This window comes from Dermacentor silvarum, unplaced genomic scaffold, assembly GCF_013339745.2.
Source record: "Dermacentor silvarum isolate Dsil-2018 unplaced genomic scaffold, BIME_Dsil_1.4 Seq6, whole genome shotgun sequence".
Lineage (NCBI taxonomy): Eukaryota > Metazoa > Arthropoda > Arachnida > Ixodida > Ixodidae > Dermacentor > Dermacentor silvarum.
Genome location: NW_023606496.1, coordinates 4221 through 29524, shown reverse-complemented (window position 1 = coordinate 29524; position 25304 = coordinate 4221). Strand labels below are relative to the sequence as shown.

The window sequence follows — 25304 nt, the reverse complement described above, 5'->3', positions numbered from 1 at the left end:
GGAAGGTCAGACTGGTGTACAAATGGCACTATGTGGGGTACTACGACGACATGGACGAACGGGTGCAGAAAAGATAAAACAAGAGAAGATTAAAAAAATAATGATGGAATGCATCAGTTTGCACATTCAATAGTTTCTCAATGAGTGCTGTTTCATTTAACAGCGGAGCTGTTTAAGCCGGCCGTAAGTTGTGCCGTGAGCCACAAAACCTCGCCGAGCTATGACGTCACTGCGTTGCCTAGCAACCCCATACCAGCTGTACGATAGCTTCGCCGAGCTGGGGGAGAGAGATCTAAGAGAGAGTGAAAGCAGAGCATAAAAATAGCATCGCGCAGCATATCGGATGTGAGGTGGAGAGGAGAAGTGAGGCATGTGTGGTAGTGGTACGCGTAGAGCTGCTGCCGACGCCGATCGCGTTTCCCCGCGTTCGCTCCGAACACGCCTGATGACCGTGACTCCAGCCGATGCCTCGGGCGGCGGCTCATCAGGTTTCGACCAGAAAACTGGACACTAGTTGCTTCCGAAAGACTGAAGCGAGAGCTAGGGAAGCTGAAACCAAGCGTCGCAGAAGAGAACATCCCGAGTTTAGATTGAGGGAAGCCAATAGTTCGCGTAGGCGAAGAAATGGAGATCCGGAGGCTTGCGAACGTGGCTGGTTGAATTGATCGCGATACTACTCAGAACATCGCGAAGAAATCCTGAGCGCCAGGAAACTAAGTATGTGGTTTGCCACTACTTTACCAGGCTTTCCCCAGCTCTGCTGGTCTCTGGTGTTTGCGGTAGCAGAGCCACGCATATCTTTTTTTTTTTCCGAGAAGCACACTAGCGCTTTTAAAGCAGTTCATGCCGACGTCAGCTAGTACAGGGTCCAACTTTTGTCACTGGGTATGCGCCCGAAGTGGCAACTTACACTCCCAGAACTATACTTAACGTAAATATAATCGTTAAATCTCTACCAATAATGAATTGCCCACCGCCAATTGTGAATGCTAATAGCATTTAATCATCCTCAGACGGTGCCTGCTTTTTTTTTTCTATTCGGCACAACTTACTTGTCCAGGTTGACCACGTGGTCTGTGCCGGATCCCCGGAGCGCGGTGAAGCGTCGGCCGTCGCCGGCCATGAATCCGGCCTGCGCCTTGGCGTCGGGCAGCGCGGGGCTCTTGGGGTCCGCCTGCACCCACTGTACGCCCCCACGAGGGTACAGGAGCAACGCGTACGCCCGGCCGGGCTCGGAGCCGACGACCAGCTGGAAGGTGTTGCGTTGGTCCGCCTTGCGCTCGTAGGGACCGACGCCGTCCCACGTGGCCACGAACAGGCTCCGCGCGCGGAACGAGGCACCGGCCGCGAAGTTGGCGCCGACCAGCTGCTCGAAGCGAGCCAGCAGCGAGGGCTCCTGGGTCTCGCGGTAGAAGACGCGACCCGCGGCTCGGGTGTCCACGTCCGAGTAGAGTGGCGCCATGATCGGGTACGTCAGGGGGAACGGGGCGCTGAAGAAGCTCGGCACCTCGGTCAGGAAGGACACGATCCCGTTGTCGTTGACCTGCAGCAGCACACCACCGACGCGGTGTATTCGACCTGTGCTGTGCGCGGTATCATACGGTCGGCTGCCGTCAAGTCGAGCTCTCCATACTTTTCTAGAATTGACTAACTTAGGTTGACGTTTGTAACTAAGAGGCTACTTCTTCTATCTAGCATTCTTTAGTAGCGTTACCTGCAGTGACCGGCTCTATACTGTGTGTGACCTGTACTGTGCGTTCTACTTTATCCTTTAAAATTTCGCATCTTTCTCTTTCCTCCCCTCCTTCATATCTTCCATTTTCTATGTCTCCGTCCCCTCCTTTCTGAAGAGTAGGCAGGCGTTGTGCCCCTTCCGGTGGCAGTTGCCAGCCTGCTCCTCGCTTTCCCTCTCCTGTCATGTGTATATATATTTTCACATCAAATAATAACAATAATAATGATTCGAGCTCGGTTAATTCAACTTATCGCTTAATTCGAACGTACCGAACAGTTTCGGCAAGAAACAATTTACATTGCTATGAAATGAAATCTCGTTGAGCTCGAACGCGAAAGCGTGATGCTTCGGATAATTCGACCCCCACTGAACCACGCCAGCGCCCCTACATGGGTGTAGTGGTCACTTAAACATTGAAACACAAGAAATTCCGCAGACGGCGCTGCTACTTTTGTCTCTTAAAGTGGAAGGAAGCACCAACTGGTCAGCAGTCGACATAAGCAAGAGACGTTTAGAGTATCGGTGGGGAAAAAAGAGGCAAGAGATTTATCCGACCACATCCGTTACAGACATATGCAGCGGTACAAAGTAGATAGAGAAGTTTTGAGGAATAAGAGGGAAAAAAAAAGATTAAGGAGGTGTACATAAAAGAATTAAACGCATGTATAGCATACATGATTAACTCAAGCAGGCTAGGGGACTATTTGTCACCACTCCGTTTCAAAAGGGATGCGAATAGATCATCATCATCATCATCATCATCATCATATCATCATCATCGTCATCACCACCTTTTGAAGATTTTCTCAGTGCCGACGACAGTATTGAGGTTTGCGGGTCAATCATCTACAGCTACACTGTCAGCAACAAGATAGTATAACGCAGAGGCAGCGTTAAACGTGTCTGCACTCTTCACCGCAAGTTAGAATAGAATGATTCGCGATTCAAGAGGCAGAATGGAAAAAGACATTACAGACTACTTCGAGCACTAAAACATATATTTGAATTTATTCACTTTGCTGCCATTTCTCAATTCGACTTTTCTGATAATTCGACCAAATTTTGTGGTACCGCTAGGGTCGAATTAACGAAATTCAACTGTGTACATCCAAATGTGCCAAAGGTTTGTACAGCCCTTGCCAAAAGCATACGGGCTGCGTTGCATGCGACCAGGTTTTTAAGGGAGTTACTTTGGTATTCGATAAGTTGCAACGCCCTGAGGAATGAAAAGAACTCTCGCACCCACGATCCAGAGGCCTGGAGTGTCAGGAACGCCACGGGAACCTCGTAACACAGTCGAAAGACATATATATGGTGAAGGCTCAAAGTAGCCCGTGTGCTCCTGACAAAGGCTGTACATAACCGTTATTCATTATCAATATACATTACATATCCATCATCGAGAAGTCAATAAGTCTATTCACAAACGAGAGAATATCGCAAAGTGTTATTTGTCATCACTAAAACTCATTTTACACAGTCAAATCATCGTTGTTCATTAGCGATCCTAGAAATTTAAACAAAATACAAGACATGCATTACGTGCCAGGTGCAGAAGCAAGACATCGACATCAACTCCACGGTTTTGAATTAATAAAATACTATGCAAGGACCTTCTGCCCTCGCTGCGAAAGCCTTACGACCCAAAGCATATTCCACGCCCAATTTTTTTTTAATGGTTGTTTGGAAACTTTGTGCTTTAATTGTGCTGTATTCAAAGATTTCATTTAATTCACTTTCGTTGGCTTCATGCCTCTATTACATTGGAGGTGTGGGCGTGTTCCTCATTGTTTATAAATTTTTATCTTGTATAGTGAGAAGGAACGAGAATCGAAAAGGGGCATACAACAGCATTGCCGTTAGCTAGGTGCATATCTTGGCAGTGATAAGCTCTATGTGACAGCAACCGTGATATACAAAATATAACTGCCTCAAACGGATTGTAAAATCAGGAGCCCTCTGGATTCTGGAGTGAGAGATTTATTTGTATGAAATTGGAAATATCGGCAACTATTACGCCACCGGATTCTCCACAAATTATAAATTGTTCGATGATCAATGTACATATAACCTGATGTGATATGAAAAACGTTACGGCAATAAATCGCATTTCCCCAACCGTGCTAAAACAGTGAATATATACGACAAAAAAGGAAGTCACCGTTTCGTCCGACTGGCGAAGCACTGATTGTGATATCAAATTATTAGACACCTATACGCAGTAAGGTTAGTCGTTTTATCAGCTGCATAAACTGCTGTAAAGATTCGCTTCCTAACTAAACAAACACATCTCACTCGATGACCGCGGACACTTACTGTAAGAACGTACGCTGGAGTGAGAAAGCGCGACAGCAGCGGCGAGCGAATTCCTCTTCGTGCTGCCTCTCGTTTCAACGCGAACTAGGCGCGCGAGAACACAGCGCACACGAAGCCAGCAGCGATTTCAGGTCGGCTAGCCTTCGAACTGAGCGAAGATTGCCTCCAAGATAGGACGGCGCGGCTGCATGAATCATTCAAATGCGTTGCTAATTCCTACTGCTCCCTTTTTCCCACCAAAGGTTGTTCAACTCCCACGAAAGGTCATGGGTTCGAGTACCTTAATTACCTCAATGTTAATTAAGGTAGAGTTATTAAGTCACTCGAACCCACGACCTTTGTTGGTGGCACCATGTTGCATGCTGGCACCATTAATTTTTGTGCCATAACGACGGAAAACAAATTTTTCGACCCATGAGCTGCCTTACAGGCTTTCGCCTTAATAAATCAAGTCAATCGAATAATCCTAAATAAATAAAATAATTACGCAAATCCAACGCACTTGCTGGAATTCACGTGAAACGAAGCTTTTGTGAAGCGGTTAACTAAATTCTATAAAACTAAAAGCGATGCGTACAAGTGCCTTTATTGTCATCCTGTATTCACAACCTGTAATCTTGACCTTATGCAATGTTTATGTTTAAGCACCGCACAGCTCGCAGCTTTCACATCATGCCCTATGTTTATGTTTTATGCGCTACGCCATCCCCCACATGTATGCCGATGTGCGATTGCGCACTGTGTTCGATCATGCCAATGCACGGCCAGACTTCGACGCATAGTGACGTCACGAAGGCGATGTTTGATGTTTTTTGAGGGAGAAAAAATGCCGAGGAGACGCGTGTATACGCTTAGAGAAGTATACGACGAGAAAGACAGCAGTATAAGGTTGACTATTGTTGTCCCGTTTCCTCTTCGCGTCTGTAGCCGAGAGCACGAGCACGTGGCTATTTGCCAAGACAGCAGCAACAGCCGCAGTCACGGTCAGCCAAGGTCCGCAGGGTTCGCAAAGGAAGCTTCGCTTTAAGACATGCACACACAAGGACATGCTAAGCGTCGGTACATAGCTCCAAAATCACTTTAATTAAATATATTCCTAAAGCGTTTAGAGCAGGTAACGATAATGACGTTTAACTGTAAAGTGACCGACCGCACCTGCAGGACGCTTGACAGCGTGAGCTCTCAGGAACGAGTCCAACAAAACGAAACCCAGTGTTCCCTCAGCTACGCTGTTACAAGCGATTTTCGAATGGTTGCAACAGGAGCTGAAACATATGCAGGAGCCGAGTAGAACTCGTTTGCGTACTGCAGGTGGTGGGAACACTGAAGAGTGCGAGGAAAAAAAAAGAATGTAAAAATTTATTACCATGGTTGCATTTAGGCTAACTTCAGAAGAGCGGGCAAACAGGTGCCGACCGGCGGAAACCTTCTCCAACAAAATTTTAACCCGCTGCGTGTGTGGCGACGTCCAAGTGTAAATTTTGTAAAATTTTTCCCCTCATCGATGTGGCTTTCCCCAACTGCTAAGCGCTGTTCCTTTCGTCAATGAACCTGCGGGAAATTATTACTTCCGACTTTCCTGGCGCTGCTTCGCCTCCATCCAAACAGTGTTCCTCGAATTTCGGTCTATATATATATATATATATATATATATATATATATATATATATATATTGTAGTTGTAGCAACTTCCAACAGACTCGTCTCGCCTTTTTCCTGAATGCGATAACTGTAATTGTGATTACCGTAATATTTCAATTTGATCGCGCTTTATTTTCTGAACACTGCCTGTTTTTTTCTCGCAGTATACCAGCCGTACTACGTGGTACTCGAAGACTTGCGGCACCTGTATGACGCCTCAGCTATATCGTTCACTCTCTGACATGTAGCACTATATAGCTCTTCCTATGTCAATCAACGGAGATCACTCGCACGTTGAATTGTTGATGAGTGAGATTGCTCCAGCCGCATATGCGTTCATATCGCTTCCAGCACATCGCGCAGACAACGACACGCGAAAGAGGACCGCGCGGACGCGAGCCAGGCTTTGCGCCAGGCCGCCAAATTGGTCGCCCGCCGCCGCGCGCACGGAAGTTCCGCGTTCCGGTAATGCCGCGCCACATCCTGTGCTGCCTCGGTCACGGTCGCGTCGCGGCCGCAAATTTTGCGCGCTTGCCCATCAGCGCCCCGAAGGATTTTGTGGCCGCCACGAAGGAAGGACGAGGAGCGAGCATTGGGTCACGTAGCCATGCAGCCTTGGCAAGCGAATTATCCGTGAAAACATTCTCTTCGCTTTTATTTCTCTCTCGAAAAGTCGGCCCAACACGTGACGTCTGGGATTAGAAGTATTCGCCAGGAATGTTTGGTTCCCGGTAGTGTTCAATAGGTGCGCGCTTGTTCGCGGCTGCCCTGCCGTATCTCTGATGGAGAAAGGAAAAAGTTAGGATGGAGCATCGCGCAACGAGATTGAAGCCAAGCTTGTTGGCCCAACACGTGATAGACACGTCAGAACACGCGGTAAATTTTAGGGCTCCCGCTCTGCATGCAGCGCTGCGGCAGGGCCCTGAAATGCCCCCGAAGAAGCGCGCATTGATTAAAAACCTACGGGCACCAAACGTCTCGGCCAATCTCGATTCTTGCTCCCTGATCTCGACGTAAGAGGTCACGTGTTGGGCCGACCCTGAGCAAAGCAGGAGCAAATAGGGACTGGCTTCACGGAACGTGCGCTGGCCAAGGCTGGCTGCGTGACGTAATGCTCCCTCCTAGTTTTTTTCTTTCGTCCATGCGTATCTGTGCCTGCAAAGCGGATGCACTAAAACCTACCGCGCGCTCTGACGTAACGTTACGATCACATGTTCGGCCGATACGCTCGGCTTCAATCTTGTTTCGTAATGCTCTCTCTTAATTCCTTCCTCCGCGGTCGCTGCCTTTATACAATGGAGAGCGTTTATATTGACAGGAAACACAGGGAGGTCGACGTGAGCTGGTGCGCTCTAGTCTGCTACTCTGCACTGGGAAAGAGGGAAGGTGAGTGAAAGTATTGCGATGGATGATGACGAGGAGAAGTGATGAGTGCTTATGTACTTTAGACGGTGGCCCTATACTAGAGCCGCTCGTCTAGTTTCGTGTCATTCAGGAAATTAAAACCAAAGAAAGAGTGAGAGAGAGAGAAAGGAGGAGGAGAGAAAGAGAGAAGGCAGGGATGTTAACCAGAAGTGCGTCTGATTGGCTACCCTACTCTGGGGGACGGGAAAGAGTGAAGATGAAATAAAAGATTAATAGAAAGGCAGAGAGGTTAACCACAGGTAGTTCGGTTAAATTAATGTTTCTTACTAAAACTACTAGAGGGATCTCTGATGTTGCGATTGCTCCGCCACCATAATAATAATTGTTAGTACATGGATTTGTCGAATCTTCATCCTTGTGGCTTCAAACGTTCCTGTTGTGACATTATTTATTAGGCTTCATATATATCTAAACTACCATGCACTCGTAGTTTCCTAATACAGTAAGGCTATCCGCGTACTTGAGTAATCATTGCGAATCATTGCATTTGTAGCGGAAGACGTTGTTCAAAGTGACCAATTTCCAAACTCACAAAGCCGTTTGAAGCGAGAGAAGGACGAAGGTGAGTCCACTTACTGTCCATCAAGCATGATACCCATGAGGAACTTACAACTCCCGTATGCACACACGTGAAAGAGTTCCCTATATAGATTTTCCTAGGAAACTTTATAGTTAATCCAATCCTATTGTGCCTACAGTTGTGTAGCAATCTAAGTCTGTAGTTCTGGGCATTCTTTAAAACATTAAACCAGTCGATCGGTACCTCTCAGTCGGTTATTTATCCGATTAATCGAGTTCGTGCGTTCACGAAGGTTAACTAGAAAAGCAATATTGTTTGAATGTTTACATAAACATTGAAGCAAAAAAAAAAAAGTACAAACCAACCTTTGCATTTATTATCACGTGGTGCACCACTTGTAGACTAATGAGCCATCCTCATAAATAAATGGTTTATTATTCGTTCCTTCGTTGTCACTTCAGCGACCCATGTGTGAGGCGAAATATCAAACATATTGTCACGCTTACACTGTTTCGCTGTTTTGCCAATGAGTGTACTTCGCCGGGCTTATTACTGCTGTCCAATCATCGCTCAGTGCAATTAAGAGGCACCTACTCTATCCGAGATTTCTTGAATGTTGTCGCCGATTGCGCGCGCAACCCAAATAGCATTGTACACCCTTGGCCAATATGAAAAGAAAGATTGTATTTGTGCTCAAAGCAGGCAATTTTCCTCGCGTGTGCTTGAAATGAGGAAAAGTTCCATGAGCAGGATTCTTCAATATGAGAACAACATAGCAAATAGCAGTGAGTGAGGTTCTGACTCGCACGTTTGCAGGATTCGCGGTTGGAGCGCAGATGAGGTGTTTCTTTTCATATTGGTTGAGGGTGTACAATACAGAATGTACGCGGGGAACACCAGTGATAACTCTAAAATGTACAGTGATACGTGTACAAATAGCGGACCTCGTTTTTCTAATCAAGACATTCGCCCAATAAGGAATTACATTCTTAACTCACACTTTTGGCAGTGTCTGCTTCCTCACCGTCACCATAACGTGACAATATCCTACTCACTCAGATGCAATCGTAAGTCCAGCTGCGGAGGCAAAGAAGCTTGGTAGCGCTCATCACGAAAAGCGCAAGGCTTCTTAGCGCAGCGCTGGCCCTTTCTTCAAGAGCACGGTGTAAGAAGATAGGTGTTCCGACGGCGCGCCCGCGCTGGGGCGAGAGAGCGGCCACTTCGTGTGACCGGAAGTGAGCGCCGCCGCTAGGGGCAGCACGTGTTCAGGAGGCCTTGGAGAAGCGACACAACAGTGGATAATTTACGACCTCCGTCAGCATTTAAACACCCATACCCAAGGATATGCAATTTTTCGTTATTTAGACGCCAAATCCTGAGCAGGTAGAAGGTTTCATGCCACTTACAGCCAAAATACCGTCATTTCGAACACGAGAGAGACGCGTCGTTTGCTCGAGAAGACGGCGCGCTGCGCTTACCGCTGCTCGCCGCGTCGGAGTCAATCGGAATGTAGCGGAAATATAAAGGGACGTTCCTCCAACTAAGTAGAGTCGTTTTAAGCAGGCGAACGACATATATTCATCGAAATAAAGCACTTATGCCGCGCGTGCCCATAAAAGCGCCAGCAAAGCGAGCGACAAAGTGGACCCCAGAACAGGTGCTGCCCCTTGCGGCAGCGGCGTGGGTAGAGTCACACTAAGTGGCCGCGCCTCGCGCCGCCGTCGGATCACCTTCCTTTTTTACACCGTGTTCAAGAGAGAGAAAGAGCGAGAGAGGTTGCATACAGAGGAAAGTAGCCAATTTATGGTTCCTAATTGTAGGGAGCACGGCTGAGCACCTTTGTTAAACACTTGTGCAGTATTTTAGCTCCGAAGAAAACTGGATTATCTCTGCCCCGGCTCGAAATAGAGAGCGAATGGGTGACTGCAGCCCAATGGGCAATGAAAGTCCGGCGGACATCCACTTGTCTGCCAGTTTTGGACATATAGATGTCCGTTGGAGATCCATAGATATCCACCGGATTTACTACGGACGTCCATAGGACGCTTATGCGCAAGAAAATTGGCAGTCCATCGAACATCCGACGGCTGCCAGAACCGTACATTTGGACGTTACAGGGACAGGCAAAACCATGCACTTGGGCCTTTCAGTACATCCATCGGACACCCACAGGAACACAGCTATTGAAACTTCTGCAGCGACGTACGAGGTTGAAATTTCGGGGCGCTTGAACTATGGGCATTGTTATTTTGTTTTTCTTTTGGAAGCGTGCAATTTTGCCACGAAAATTTTTATGAATTCACGATCGAGACTTTATGCGATGTCCATTGCAGATGTCGCTTGCACCATGCGCAGTGGAGAAACTGTTGAGAAATAACCAAACAGATGATGTCCCATGGATGTTCCTCTATCGTCTGAAGCATGACGTCCGCATAAAATCCAGTGCAGATGTCCTTAGGACGTTCGAGATTTTTAAAAAACGAACGTTCAATAACGAGAACACAACGTCCCTGGGTAATCCCGGGGATAATCGCCTCTGGACGTGGACGTCCGGATATAATTCGGATGTCCACCGGATTTTCATGGCCCATAGGGTGGGTGATGGGAAGAAAAAAAAAGGAAAAACAGGGAAGAGATTCATAGGAGCGGAGTCGTTGCAGGCATAGGTAATAGTACAATATAGAGACAGCTAGAGGTTTTAATGGAGAGAAGAGATCACGGAGAGATAGGCAAAATGCTATACTACTATGCATGTTTAATGTATATATAATACCGCATTAACTCAAGCACGCTAGGTGACCGCCACCACGTTTCAAAGGGATGCCAGTAGACTTCATCATCGGCAATGAATAATGACACGTTGTTACGGACAATATTTTTTACTGCACCCACTCTGCGTATTCTCCGTCCAGGCGTGAACATCAACTTCCCCCATGACCTCCAAATAGATACATTCCAGATTCCCTCGGCCTGGTTAGTGCCGCACTCGAAAGGCTAGAGTTTTACACAAATTCCCAAGTATAAGTTGCCGATAGGATGACCTGCAGCGACATCTGCACTAGCAATGCGGAAGAAGCGAGACCGGCCCCCACCTGCCGCACGTTATCTTTTCATCTACTTTTATTTCTCTTCAAACTTACTATTTCCACCATTTCAATTAAACATAACAATTATATTTCCCCTGCGCTTTCTAACTGGCTTCGTTGTCTGTTTTTATCATATGATTGAAACTAACAAAAATTTAGCCCATCGGATCCCCTTACCCTTTGTCGCTTGCCTTTAGCGCTGACAGACACGGACACAAGAACAGGCACAATACACACAAATTCACTATATATGACTAATCAGGACCGGCATAACGTGAAACTATTCAAATCTGTTTTTACTCCAAATCATCCATTAGCCCTCCGTTATAGGTCAGAAAGGTTCGGGTTTAGCCCATATGGGCGGGCGCCACGCCCAAATGCGCAGAGCCCGTGCCATTAATTTTGACCTGTCACAGAGGGCTAATGGACGATATGGAATAAAAACAGATTGGAATAGTTTCACGTTAAACCGGCCCTACGTTCCCCAAATCACCACCCTGACTGTTTAATACAAGTCAAGTAATTTCTCTCATCATCATCATCATCATCATCATCATCATCTTTATTTATGTCCACTGCTGGACGAAGCGTGCCCCTTTAGCGTGCCTTTAAGGCTTCCGTAATTTAGTGCAGTTCTCTCGCAGCGGACCCTTCTTCGTCGAAGGCGTGGTGGACAACAAGGACGACGTTCGCGGGTGCCGGCCGGCGCCGCACCCGGCAGCTATCGCCTCAAGAACACGCGGCGATAACAGGGCTCGCTAGGAACCGATATCGGGGCCGAGAAACGCACTATGCAGGTCGATGCGATGCGGCACTCGTCCACCGCTATCGGTCGCGTCGCTCAAGAATGAGGCCTCCTCGGGGTCCCTGTCCTCGCGCCGCTGAGTGCTTGTGCCGCATGAGTGGACCGCCCAGAGAAGCGTGGTTCCTCGGGGTATACCATAGCGATGCACCCGATGCAAAAGAAAGCCTCCAAAACAAGCCAGATGTAACGCCGCAGGTCATCGAGCTTCCTATGCATAAATTAACTCTGGCGCTATAATGCCACGGAAGCTGCAAGTGCGGAAGATGTAGCCACAGCACGGGATTGAGGGGCAGTCAAGGCCAACACCTCCTATAAAGACTATAAAGTCTCCTATAAAGTCCAACGCCTCCTATAAAGTCTATATAGGGTGTGTTCCAATACTCGCCTTAGACGGCTAAATAGACAGCTAAGCGGACGGCGGCCATCTTAAGTCTCGTTCCAATTCTCACGAAGATGTCAAAGTAGACAGCATCGCGAAGACAGCATCGAAGTCAAGAACGATGCAGGCTACTTTCCTGTCTAAACAAGATGGCGACTTAGCAGGGCACTTAGAAACTCGACGGGAAGGTTGTCTGCGCACACAAAAACGCAGACACGCTTTTCTATACCCTAAATGTAAGTCTCACCATGTTTTTCATAGGTTCGCAGGCGAAAATACTTAAATTCCAGAACTAATGCGTGCTTTTCTCAACTGCCTTTTTGTCGCCGCGAGGTGGCGTCACGTCGCAGAAGCGCCTTCCAGACGTTTGAAACGCGTTCCATTACTTGGTCTCGAAGCTGTCTTGGCTGTCTTCGTAGACGTCAAAGTAGACTGTCTACGATGATGGAAAGAATTGGAACACAGCCTTAGGAGGCGTTGTCAAGGCGTGTCAAGGCTCGCCTTTAATTTTGTCCTTTTGGCTGCAAACGGCTTCGTGACTTGGAAAATTGACCATTCTCAACAAAATATTGCGGTATAAATGCAACAACTCGCACTAATTACGCATGTGGGCAAATACTTATTGCCTAGCTGTTTTCAGAAAATTAAGAGTGCTTGGAAATTTAGATAGATGAAGCCTAATAAATAACGCCTCGGTAACGTTTGAAGCCGCAAGTACAAATGTTAGACAAATCCGTGTACTATAACCACCGTTTCCATGGGGACGATCGCAGCGCCGGAGTTCCCACTAGTAACCTTTGTAGAAAACAAGATGCCGCAGGTATAGCCTCCGAGATTTGCGCGCGCTGGTAGGCAATCTTTGAGGCCATGCCGCAGGTGACCCTTGCGCTAACTGGAGGTCATGCCACAGGTGGCCCTTGCGCTAACTCGCTCAAATTCAGTACTGACCAGTAGTATAGTTGCGCGCATTTGGCACAGAGGAAGCAAAGTTCTACTTCACAATCGAAACAGGATGCGGCTTATTATTTGAAGCGAATAGCTTTCCTTGGCTATTTCAGGGTTGGTCGGTGGTCGGTCAATGGTCGGCGGTCGGATTCGGCGAGGGAAACGTTCGCCCGCTTTCTCGCTCACCTTATTGCTCTCTCCATCTCCCTCGTTCGTACGTTCGGGCTATTCGCTTACATACTGACAATCATCATCGATGGCTCCTGCACAATTTTTTTCTAGCACGGGGGCTCATATCTAAACACATGGAAACGGAGAAATCGTATTTCACGGAAACTATGCACTGTGCCAAATCTGATGGGGTTTTCTGCATTTAAAAAAAAGTTGAAATCTAATGACATTTGGAAGCAGTTGTTTTATTTAGGCCGCGAATTTTTAATTAAAGTTTGTTGGAAATCGCACTTTTTCAGAAAACGAAACTATGAACTTTACGACCCTGTGACTCGGGAATTAAAAAATAATACCACAATTCTGTAAACTGCATCTAATAGCAGATCTAAAACGGATAAAATTGATATATTAGACATTACCGCCACTAATATGTAACATTTTTGCAAACTCTCGTAAAAATTGTAACAGAGTCACGTAAGGTATGTATGTAGTAAGGCGGGGCAAAATGAGACAGAGATTTGCAAATTGATACTAATTTTTAATGATAACCGTAATGAATTCAATGAGAACATTCCTTGAGCCCTTACCTTCTTGGTCTGAAAAAATGTCACTCGAATATACCTGGGTAATAAATTAAGTTTATTTTACAAAATTATAAAATGTCTCATGCTGCCCCGAAATGTCTCGTTTTACCCCGACCCCCGGGACAAAATAAGACAAGCCGAAAAATAACACAATTCATTACTTGCAAGCAAAGCACTAGGAGTAGGTCCCACGGACCTCCAAGCAGGCTTGATGGGCCCACTTACAGCAAGTTCTGCATTTAATCTACACGTATACTATGGTGCTCTCTTGCTGCACAACTTCTTGCAAAACAAACGCTGCCAGTTCCCTTTGGTGCGAGTCGTTTGATTGGCAGGACACTTTTTCTTGACCTGCTTGCACGCTGAATAAATACTATGAATACACGGTTGCCTTCGGTCGTTTCGCCTTCCTCTACGAGTTAATTTTTGCCCGAATGCGAGCCTTCATGCAGCTTTCGCTAAGTACTTGGCCTTGCGAGTAGATGAGGTGAGATTTAACTCGGCTTTGCATTCTCACCATCAGCTCTTTTTCCCCGGGGCACTGGAGAAATGTCACGGAAAGTTTTATCACTGTAAGTACGCTCCCCTTTGTTCAGGGGATCTTCGCGAAAGCCTCTACGGAGTTTTTTTTTTTTTTTCCGGCGGTTGCAACTCGAATAGCGGTGCAACTCGAATTAAGTGGCTCCGCTGATGGAAGGCTTCAGTATCTTGCATGTTATTTCCGGCGAAAGCAGCACTGAATGTCTTTCTATTGAACGTCCGACTCATTTTAGACAATTAAGAGCGTGAAAATGTGGAGGAATGGTAACGAACCAATCACTTTACTCGTCAGCCGTCGCACCCGCTGCTGTGTAACAACAGGCAGAGTACGAGGTTGAGCGATTCCTGGAGCAGTGCAGCATGACTTAACAGTCACTGACATCAGCAGTCTCTTCAAGTGCGTCGCTGGCGAGCACTGCTCCATGGCGTCGGCGGAGGGCCGTATAGCGTCACCGCTACGTGAAGTCCGTTGTAAAGCAACAATTTCAGCCGTTGGGGACGCCTAAACTCCTTCGTTGTACAGGCAAATTCGCTGTAGTGGTCTTCATAGCAGAGGCGTTTGTAATACAATGTGAAAGATATGGATACGGCCAGGACATAATTAAGCGCGCGTTATAAAGGTCATTCCGTTGAAGAGGCGTTCGAATGTATGACCTTAGGGTACGAAAAAGCGCCGTATTCAGTAGATATGCCAGCAGCCAAGGAGGCATTGCGGTGTCAAGACTTAGAAGTAACATACACGTATATCTAAAGAAATATCCAAAAAATTCTACAGCTACCTCATTTGTTTGCATAGGAATCAGGAAAATAACGGTTAGGGCGTCAGGCATGGAGACATAATCCCTCTAACGTTATTCATTGCAAGCTGGTAATGAATACGCACTCAGTTAGATTGGAAATGATTGTGTGAGTATAAACGGGGAACGTCTCAGCTACCTGCGGTTTCCAGATGACATTGTACTGTTCAGCAAAGCTGGAGATCATTTGCAACGAATGATCAAGGACCTCGAGGACCTTAGCCGGCGAAGTCTAAGAGTAGGTTTAGAGATTGGTACGCAGAAGACAGGTAATTTAGGAGACTTTGCCGTTGGGCTATAGCTGGTACATGATTCTAAAAACAAGAACAGCGCAAGAAACAAGACAAGAAAGCGAGACAAACACAACGCTGTCAGATAGCCTGGCAAGAGAACGAGAATTCCTGATTGGCAGTCAGCCTCTAGAATCTGTGCTTTGTCTAGGTCGATCATGAACACGGGACCAAGTTCGCGAGAAAAAATTCCAAAAGAATTCAGATTCGTTGGAGTGCGTACGGCAGGCATTACCAAGTCATGACAGGTAGATTACCGCGTCACATCCTTAAAAAAGAAAAGTATTACATTCTACCAGTGCTAACATATAAGGCGGAAATTTGGAAGTTAACAAGAAAGCTTGAGAACTAGAGGCTAAAGACCATTTCACGAGCGCTGAAACGAATCATGGCTGGTAGAACCTTAAGGAAGACAGGGCGGTGAAAAATAAAATGCAAATGGGAGTAGCCGATATTCTATGGCTGAGGTTAAGAAAGAGAAATGTAAATAGACAGGCCGTTTAGTACGCAGTGCAGATAAGCTGCGGTCTATTAGAATAACAGGATTAGTGCCAAGGGAAAGGATACACATCAGTCGAGCTAGAGGATAACGTACCGTATCCCATGTCTTGATTTTTTACGAAGACATGTTTTGTCTCTCGAAGACGGCGTAGGATTAGATAGCATGATAAGATAAGGAAATCTGAAGACATAGAATGGATTCAATTGATGAAAGACAATGGTAATTAAAGATCGCTGGGACAGGCCTTCGGTCTTGCAGGGAACATAAACGATTGGCTGTTGTTGTTGTAGTAGTTGTTGCTGTTGATGATGATTATTATGATGAACTGCCAGTGGTGCGAGTACAGCGAGTGGTCCGTATAGCAGAGTCCGTATTGTCTAACAGTCCCTCACTGTCCATTGATTCTTTTCGGCCTTCTTCACTAACCGGACCCGGATCGGACACGACCGGGCCGCCGTTATCTCGGTGACAGGCCGACGAGCGCGCTGTAACTAATACAGCGCAACAGGCATGCAAAAGTGGACGCCGATGAACACCCCAATGCCACCGTTCATCAAGAGAGAGGCCGATTAGATGGTTTACAACTCGCTTTAAAACCGTGGAAAACAATGAGAGGAAAACAACGCCACGTCACTCGCTTGGTACAGTATATAGTGAATGGCATATGGCGCGTTGCAGGGTCAACATTTTTTCGCACAACTGTTTTAAGCGGGGTAGCACGCACTAGGTTGGAACGCTACGCAAATCGGCGCGCACTCGTCTGCTCACCAAGAGTAAGAGCAGCTGGTTAGGCAAAACCTTGCAGGCCATGGGCAAGGCATAGAGTATCGTGCAAAAATCGCAAGCAACTCTGGGAGCTGCAAGTACTATAGCGGTTCAGCCAGCACAGGAATTATGGAGCGCTATACTATGGACATTGTCATATTCCGCCATATTGTCGAATTCGCCATCTTGCACAATTAGATTGGTCCATGCAGAGCTGCTAAGAGCTCTCTGATTGGCTCAAAATGCCGCCATTACAGGATTCGGGTATATGACAAAATTGGACGATGTCCAAAACAGACCTCATGAGCAGCACATTCATTTCTTTGCCTAAACATCGTATTTCTGGCTTAAAACCTTTGTGACTTCGCAAGTTGGTAGTTAACAGAATATTGCGTCATGAATGCAACAATTAATTCGCGATGATTACTCATGTGCGAAGAGACTGATTGCCTTGTCAGGTTAAAAAAAACTACGAATTCTTGCAAGTTTAGAAACGAGAACGTTTCACGAGAACGTTTGAAGCTAATAGCACGAAGGTTAGACTAATTCATGTACGAACCACCCTTCTCGTGATGAACGTTCGCTAAGCCCATAGTTCTCTTAGGTTTTGTAAAGAACTCTGTGGGGCTTGGGGACATTTCCTGCTGCGGACAACGCGCTGAACGAGTACACCTGAACTTTTATTCGCCAGAAAGTAACGGTCTTTTCGTGGAATCGAAATTCGCATGCCGGGAGCGTTGGCGTTCCTCATTTTTGCGAGCGTCTTAGTTTGAGGTGTGACCCCCTCTTGAAGGACCGTGGTTCGCTTTTTCCGTCGACCATCGTCCATTTTTCTGGGGCTAAAAGTTTGCGGGAGACTCCTCCTCTCCAGACCATGCACTTCCGAAGATAGCCGAGAGAGATGGCCGGAGGATAACTGGCCCCTTCGAGGCAAAGATTTCCGGAATTTATCGCCGATACCGCGGAGTCGTTAGCTAGCTCGCCGGCGATGTATCTTATCTCGACGAAGTGCAGACGAACCTGCTCTTGGAGTATGGGGTCTCCCTTTTCACAAACAGGTTAATTTTAAACCATAAATTAAATTAAGTCATCGGGTTTTATATTGCCAAAACCACGATCTAGTTGTGATGCACGCGTCTAGTGGGGGTACTCCAGATTAATTTTGACCACTCGGGGTTCTTTAACGTGCCCCTAAGTCTAAATACACGAGCAATTTTGCATTTTGCTCCCATCGAAATGAGGCCACAGCGTCCGGGATTCGATCCCGCGACCTCAAGGTCAGCAGAGCAACGCCAGAGGCATTGGGCTACAACGGCGGGTTCCATTAAACCAGAGTTTCCCACGCACACAAAAAAGTACTATAGAGACAATTCTGGCGTATTGTGCCTATGCGGGAGCTGCGAGAGTAAAATTTTATTGTTCGTACAAATATGTTTTGGTGACGTCATGGCAATGGTGATATGATTATAGCTTAGATACTTTCGAAAGAGAGACGACCTGGTTTCTAAACCGAAACGGCATGCACAACAGTACTATAGTACAGATGGCCAAGAATTCGATGGTTTTACACGCGTGTAACGTACTGCCGGAGTTATTGAATAATGGGGAACGAAACAACATCGTGAAATAGTGTGTGTGGCAAAGAGCCAGTGCTTAATGTCTTCTTCACAACCACTAGCCACTAAATATGGTAATACCAGCAGCTGAGGAATCCCAATCATTTAAGTATGTTTAGAACAGATAATATGATTAAAGCTTATCTCTGCCGATTGTAATCAGTGACGTATTAAATTACGTCAATGCATCAATAGCACATCGGTCTTTCGGCCGATACGCCCATGTCAACGCACCATCTGACAAAATAGTGCAAATTGTGCGCGAAGAAATGCGCAAACTTTTCGACTGGTGCTCAGCCCTCCAAGCACGGGCGCTGCAATAAAGAAAAATCGTATTCGCTCAAGAAAAGGTTCCATTGTTTCTTAGGCACGAATACAAAATTCAGCACAAATAAAATAGTGGTTGAACACAAACTAGCCAAATTGTTGTTTTGCGCAGTTAGCGGTCAATTGTACGAGTACTTTCTATAAGGCCATGGAAGAACTATTCGTGCAGCTTCGCATTTCGTTCGTTGAGAACAACTTTCTATGCGGTAGGACGCCGTGACAACACAGTGTTTTGACAGGACACAGATGTATATGGTGTGGTGGTTATATGTGGTTAACTTCGCGCAGCTTGCAGTGGCGCAAGCTTGCATATCCAACACTTTCCCGCCCTCAACTTGAATACGCCGCCACTATTTTTGGTCAACTAATCAGGCTTATCTAATTCATAACCTTGAAGCAAATAAGAACCGCGTGCCGAGCAATCCAGTTCAAGGATTACAATTGTGCTAGCTACCACAGGCATTAAAAAATATGTATACTCTAAAAACAAAAACAACTGGTAAAAAGCCTTTCAATAAACCTCAATCTTGCAAAAGTCTGTACACCGAGTATCGCCATTTTATTTTGTCTTCGTTTTGTTTGTATATCTGCATAGATTGTCTCTACATAAGTCATGTCCCCACAGCTATCGCGGTGCCGGATTTATTATTATTATTATTATTATTATTATTATTATTATTATTATTATTATTATTATTATTATTATTATTATTATTATTATTATTATTATTATTACACATTCGTAACAGGTTGCAAATGATAACTTGGGCGCATGCCTCAAATTTTTTTCTGTATTAAAAATTGTGTGTTGTACGAATTTTTAATTTTGCTTTTGCTGTTATACTTAAAAGCTTATCAAATGTGTTTATGCATATATAGCAGATCCCCCGGCAGTCATGTGCTATGGGACCCACCTTTTGTATACTTTTATATGTAAAATCATCAACAGAAAAATAAAGTGTATTTACAGAACGCGGAGACCACCTTTTGCCTATGCACAATTCTAAGTCTTCGTTTCCAAGTAGTTGGTTCCGCAAAAGGCTGCAGCGGGAGCAGCAAGAAAAGTAATCACGTGCGGAGCACTTTATAACATTATTCTTTTTATACTTTGCGGGATCATGTGGGATCATAATGACGTATAGTTGTCTTTTCTTCTTTCTTTTTTCTTAGAAACAAGCACGGTAGCGCATAAAACAGAAATGATGCGGAAGAGCTGGATTCCTTGGGACACTATTTTTGGCAAGAAACATCAGTCAAGGACACGGCATAAAATAAATTCTAAAGGTGGTGCTGACTATCTGTTTGGTCAGTGCCGTGTGTGTGCGGTATATATTTCTTTTTTTTTTCCCTTATTTTAACTCATTGAAACGACAAGAAGTGATATGTTACGATGCTATATCATGTAAATGGGCGCAAATGGGAACATTGAAATTAATTCTGGGTTTTTTTTTTTTTACATGCCAAAACCACGATTTGATTATGAGGCACGCCATAGTGAGGGACTCCGGATTAATTTTCTGACCACCTGGGGTTCTTTAACGCGCACCCAATTAATGCACGGTACACGGGAGTTCTTGCATTTCACCCCATCGAAATGCGATCACCGCGGCCGGGATTCGATCCCGCCGTCCTCGGACTTAGTAGCGAAACGCCATACAGCCGCCATGGCGGGTATTTCGAACATTCGTTTACTCCGCGTTTTATGCTTAAAACCATTTTGGACCCTGAAAGCCATTTTGAGATGTACGACGCTGTTGCATACACCACGCCACGTGTGTGTTTTTAGCGTAATTGGGATGTCTGCAAACTTGCCGATGAAAGCGGGCCTTTCCTAATGGTGAGAGTGGAGAAGCGCGATGACAATGTAAGTTTAATGTAACATAGAGAAATAGAGAGAGAGAAAGCTGCCGGTAATAAAAAATTATCGAGCACAGAATACTCACGTAGAGCGTGGAGTATTCGGTGCCGTAAAAGGTGATGGGAGTGCTTAGTTGGACCTCGGCTGAGCTGATGTCATTCTCTCGCGGAAGGCTTTGGTCCTGGTTGACCCCGTACGGGAACAGGTCGGACTCGGAGAGCGAGTTGACTGAACCTACGAACAGGAGGAACAGCACCGTGCACGTCGGCCACCTTCCGTACGCCATGGTGGCAAGACGAGGACTGAGAAACGGCGCTGGGACACCCGCTATCTCGGCGGCTTGGAACCGCGGGCCGGCCGATTAGAAGTCTCGAAGGGGGGAGGAGGGAGCACCGTCGGAGATACGGACCAACGGAAACAAGCAGACGACGCCAGCACGCCCGCGAACAGACGACTCCGGCGGCAGCAGCAGACGACCAGCAGATGGCATCGTAGTCGGCTTCCGTTTCTCCCCCGACGTGTTTGTGTTCCCTTTCCAAGAACTTCTCGCGTGTGGTGAGCACTTGCTCGTCTTAACCCCACCCACATTTTCTTGAGGTACTCCCGATGGCATATACTGTTACAAGCGGAATATGGAAGAATCAAGGCAGGATGCTAATCTACCAGCGCGGAACGCGCTAATCGCTTCCAATCACAAAACGCGACGCGAACACGTGACCCCGCACGATGATGGTGTCGATGGTGTAAAGGCGCCACTTTCGTTCTCGGAAGGTGCGCGTAAGTGCTGGCGGCTCGTCGGAGGCGCAGTTATTTTTGCTGGTAGCGCGGTGCGCCATCGCAGACGTAGGGCTTGCTTTTGAAGTTGGTCTTTTTTGAAGCTCACAACGGTTCGCCGGCGACCGCTGCTGTACCGTACCCCAGAGCGCAGTGGAGCTGCTGACTCTCGCGCGTCTTCACGCTCCTGTGTCGGCGCGAATTTAGAGAGGCGAGACAGGAAGTGGCAAAAAATAGAAGCTCCTTCGAATTGCCCCGCCCTTCAGCCGCCAGACAAAAAGAGACTGTGAACCCTTCCTTTAGCAGTGCTCCCGCATGTGCTTAGGCGTATGCGATCAATCAACAGATGATTGCGCCTCTTCTTTTATCAGCTCATCATCAATAAAAACGGATTGACAGTGGTTTACGAGCGTTCTTAAAATCCTGAGTCACCTATACGACAAAAGTACGACGATACGATCATTCCACCACAATGACTTTCCTTTCAACGGCAGAGTCTGGGAATATAATTACGTAACTTTAGCACATTAGCACATTTATCGACGGTCCATCATAATTCGTGACTTAAATGGGGGCTATTAATCCGTATAGTTCTTTTTCCTCCCATCGTAACGTCTACTGAAAAAAGATAACTAAATTACCGCTTATAATTTATCAAATAGTCATTAACAACAGTCCCTCGACTTCCATGCACGCGTGTACTATTTTACTTTACGCCCGTATCGGCTTTAGCGAACTGTAGGGTCATTACCCCTGCGCACAACGCGTTTTCTGTGTATCCGAAACTTTGTGAACGGTGCCGGCGAATTCGATGGTGAGAAGGTGCGCTCAATCGATTATAGGTGGGACGCGAACAGTACTGTTGTACATGCATTCTCGATTCTACGTAAGTAGTTGCGATTGCAATGGAATGCACAGTGAGGCATCTAAAGTATACGGGACCGACTCGAGCCGCGAGATTAGATTTGACAGCCGCCGCCGACTGTGCTCGCCGCTATCACTTGTCTTTTAAGTGGCCTGCTCTTGTGCTTTCAGGGCACAAGTTTGCCCAATAAAGTGTTACTACACCGCGACATCTGGTGGAGGCGGTGCTTCTTCGTTCATTTACCGGACATCCTCGGCAAGCAGAGATGAGGCAAATGCCCTCAATTTAAACGAAGCACTCTTTGCGAATCTTCCCGGACTTTGCAGACCATGGCTGCTGCTCTGTGTTGCCGAACAGCTCTCACACAGAAAATTAGATTTAAAAAAAATCGGGGTAGCTTGCACTAGTGGCGCAAGGCTAAAGACACAGCGGAGCTGATCGGTTCCTAGGTGGTCCTGGCTATACGACGTGATGCTAAGTTATACTAAGTAATGCCAAGTGATGGTAAGTTTTACGAAGTGATGCTAATTTATACGAATTAATGCCACGTTTTACGTAGTGATGCAAGGCAAACGCCAAGTCACACCGCTACAATAATTACACAGTCGTGTCGAATCCACAGCCACACTTTAATATGTACAAGCTAGTAATAGAACTCGTCGTCGTCGTTTTGCAGCGGTTCTTCGGGTAACCGTGCTGGGTCCAATCGGCGTCGACGCTGGCAGTATCGCTTAGCAGCGCGCCGCGATTCTTGGTAAGCGGCTTGTTCCTCGGCAGTGCGAACCTTCCTTGGCCTCCCCATGTCTACGTATGGCGCGCCGCCGCTGCGCACCGGCTCTCATATATACGCAACGAAGGAGCGCATGCACAGTTGGCCGTGATGTCACGTTTGACTCGCGGCGCACGCGCAGTAGCGCGCAGCTGGTGGCGAAGTCGTAGGGGAAGTGGTAGAGTGTATAGTTCTAGTACACTCTAGAGTAGTTGAAAGTTAGCGCTTGCCCGTGTCCCTCACTTCGTGCTTGTTTGAATCTTGCTCAGTATATTGTTTTCCTCGAAATACACTAGAAGTGGCGAGCGCAGATGCGCCGGGATGACGTCACGGCGAATGCGCAGTAGCGCGCAGCTGGCGGGAGCTCGGCGGAGCTGTGTCTGTGTCGGGCGAACCGAGCGCGCACCTGCGCCCGCGGCTACTAGGCAACGCGAGGTGACGTCATCGCTCCGCGGAGTTTTTTCTGTCTACGACAGACAGATTACGCTCGGCATAAGCAGCTCCGCTGTTAATATATATTGTCCGATATATTGTTCGACCAAACCAGCCTAACCATTAGGCCACAATCACACGCATACTTATTCATCGTGCAAATGCCTATAGCTGTACGAGACGATCGGCGTGTGTACGTCATGTCGCATATAGCACATGCGAGAGTGCGTGCGCGCGCGCCAGTTTTCATTAAGCCACATACAACCAGTAATAAAACAGGCAAATAATAGTAAACCTTACCGTTGCCTTTCGCCCCTTACTTTTCTCTGCTTAAATTTCTCCTCACCTTCTTGCCTCGATAAACATGAAACATTGCCTTCGTCCATCGTGACGTCATTGTATCGTCGTGTCACATTGTGCATTCGCGTGAACTGCTGCTTGTATTCCGGCATAGCTTGTGAGCGGTGTAGTGCATAAACATAAACAATCGAGTGACATTAAAGTTGTGTCTTGTTCGGTGCAGAAGCATTGCATTACACGTTGCCCACAGGATGACAATAGACGCTTGTACGCATCGCATTTAGCTTCTCACCCTTCTTCATTAACTGAGGAACCTCTGCTTCACGTAGCTTCCAACACGTGGGTTTTGAATGAATATCCCCCCCCCCCCCCCCCAATTCTCAAACACCGAAGCCTCGACGATCTTCGCCTTATCCTTGTAGAATTCATCTGTCCTGCCTCAGCTCCAGTTAGTCAAAATGTGCTGTCCCAGGTGAGACTTAATTTTCAGATTTTGCAATCAGTTTACTTGTACCGCTAATTAAAACTGACCACAGAGCATCTTCGGAGTGCCTGCGCTCAACCACTTCGGCGGTCGGCCCTTTACAGTGGTGCTCGGCCTCATCAACCCAGAAAGCTACGCGTAGTCTTCCGGCTTTTCTAAAATCAACGGACCTGACACTCTGCGTCTACTACGATATATGTGAGTAAACTAACTCTCTCCTTTGCCTTATTCTCTTTTCCTCTTTCAATTCATCATCGTCTCTCCCCTAGCGCAGGGTAGCAAACCGGACGTCCGTCTGGTTAAACTTTTCTTGTTTCTCCCTCTCTCTCTTTAGAAGCCTATAACTGATGAGAATTAATTTTGGCAAACCCATTTCTTATGTCATTTACTAGACATTTAACTCCTTCCAATTTCACGTACTCTTTCAATAATTAATTACTGATAAAATAATTTCAATACAAGTACCTTGAATTCCTCTTCATTCATAATATGTCTTGGAGCAAGTGTATCGACATAATGTGTAATAAATCGCGAAACGAACTTGGCTACCTCGAACGCACTCTTCGTCTAGCTCGTAAATGTACTAATGTAAAAGCGCGAACTAAGCGCATTAGACAAACGATCATATCGTTTTGCGTACAGGTGTTTCGAACAAAACTTGAAGATGCTCAGAAAACTATCAACGAGCGGGGCCCTGCTTCATTTTATTCTTCATTGCCAATGTGCATTTTCGCAACGTGCAAGTTGAAAGCCAAAATAAAAGATCATGATGATACAGCAATCATGAGGTTTTGCATTCCGAAACCACAATATGATTATGAGGCACGCCATAAAACACGCAAGTGTCTCTCATAAAACACGAAAGTGTTTTATGCCGGGGTCGGCGATGAACTTCCTTTACAGGATGTAACGCATGTGACGTTCGGCGCCAACGAGTAAAATAAGTTTTAAGGCGTGACGATTAGCAAAGTTAATTCTGATTGATTAGTGATTGTATTAAGGCTGATGAAGGTGGATTAAGGTATCCTAAGGTGGATTAAGGAGGATGAGGGTGAGTTAAGGTGGATTAAGGTCGATTAAGGTACATTAAGGAGGATTAAGGTCATTAAGGTGGATTAAGACTGATTAGGGTAGATTATACAGACTAAGGTGGATTAGGGTGGATCAAGATGGATTAAGGAGGATTAAGGTGGATTATAGCACATGGAACATGAATCCATGCTCTCAACATGCATTGAGGAAAGGGTTTTCTACTTGCACCCAATTAGTAACTACAGTACATGATTTCGAACTAGCAATAAATTCCGGAAAACAAGTCTATGCAATTTTTATGGATTTTGCTAAAGCCTTTCATAAAGTCCCTCCCAATTAACTACTT

General features: G+C 46.3%; 1 protein-coding gene across 2 annotated transcripts in view; it reads right to left on the bottom strand.

Moving 5' to 3' along the window:
• The window catches only part of LOC119435295 (nidogen), a 48055-nt gene extending 27044 nt beyond the window's left edge, over positions 1–21011 (bottom strand). The window contains exons 1-2 of one of the 2 annotated variants that reach the window (XM_037702204.2): positions 20388–21011; positions 1053–1543 (exon numbers count right to left, since the gene is read on the bottom strand). In XM_037702204.2, coding sequence (XP_037558132.1) covers positions 1053–1543; positions 20388–20588 — 692 coding nt within the window. In that variant the 5' untranslated portion in view covers positions 20589–21011. The remainder of the gene's footprint in view (positions 1–1052; positions 1544–20387) is intronic. The other variant, XM_037702203.2, reaches the window with a different exon arrangement.
• Positions 21012–25304: the final 4293 nt, after the last annotated feature.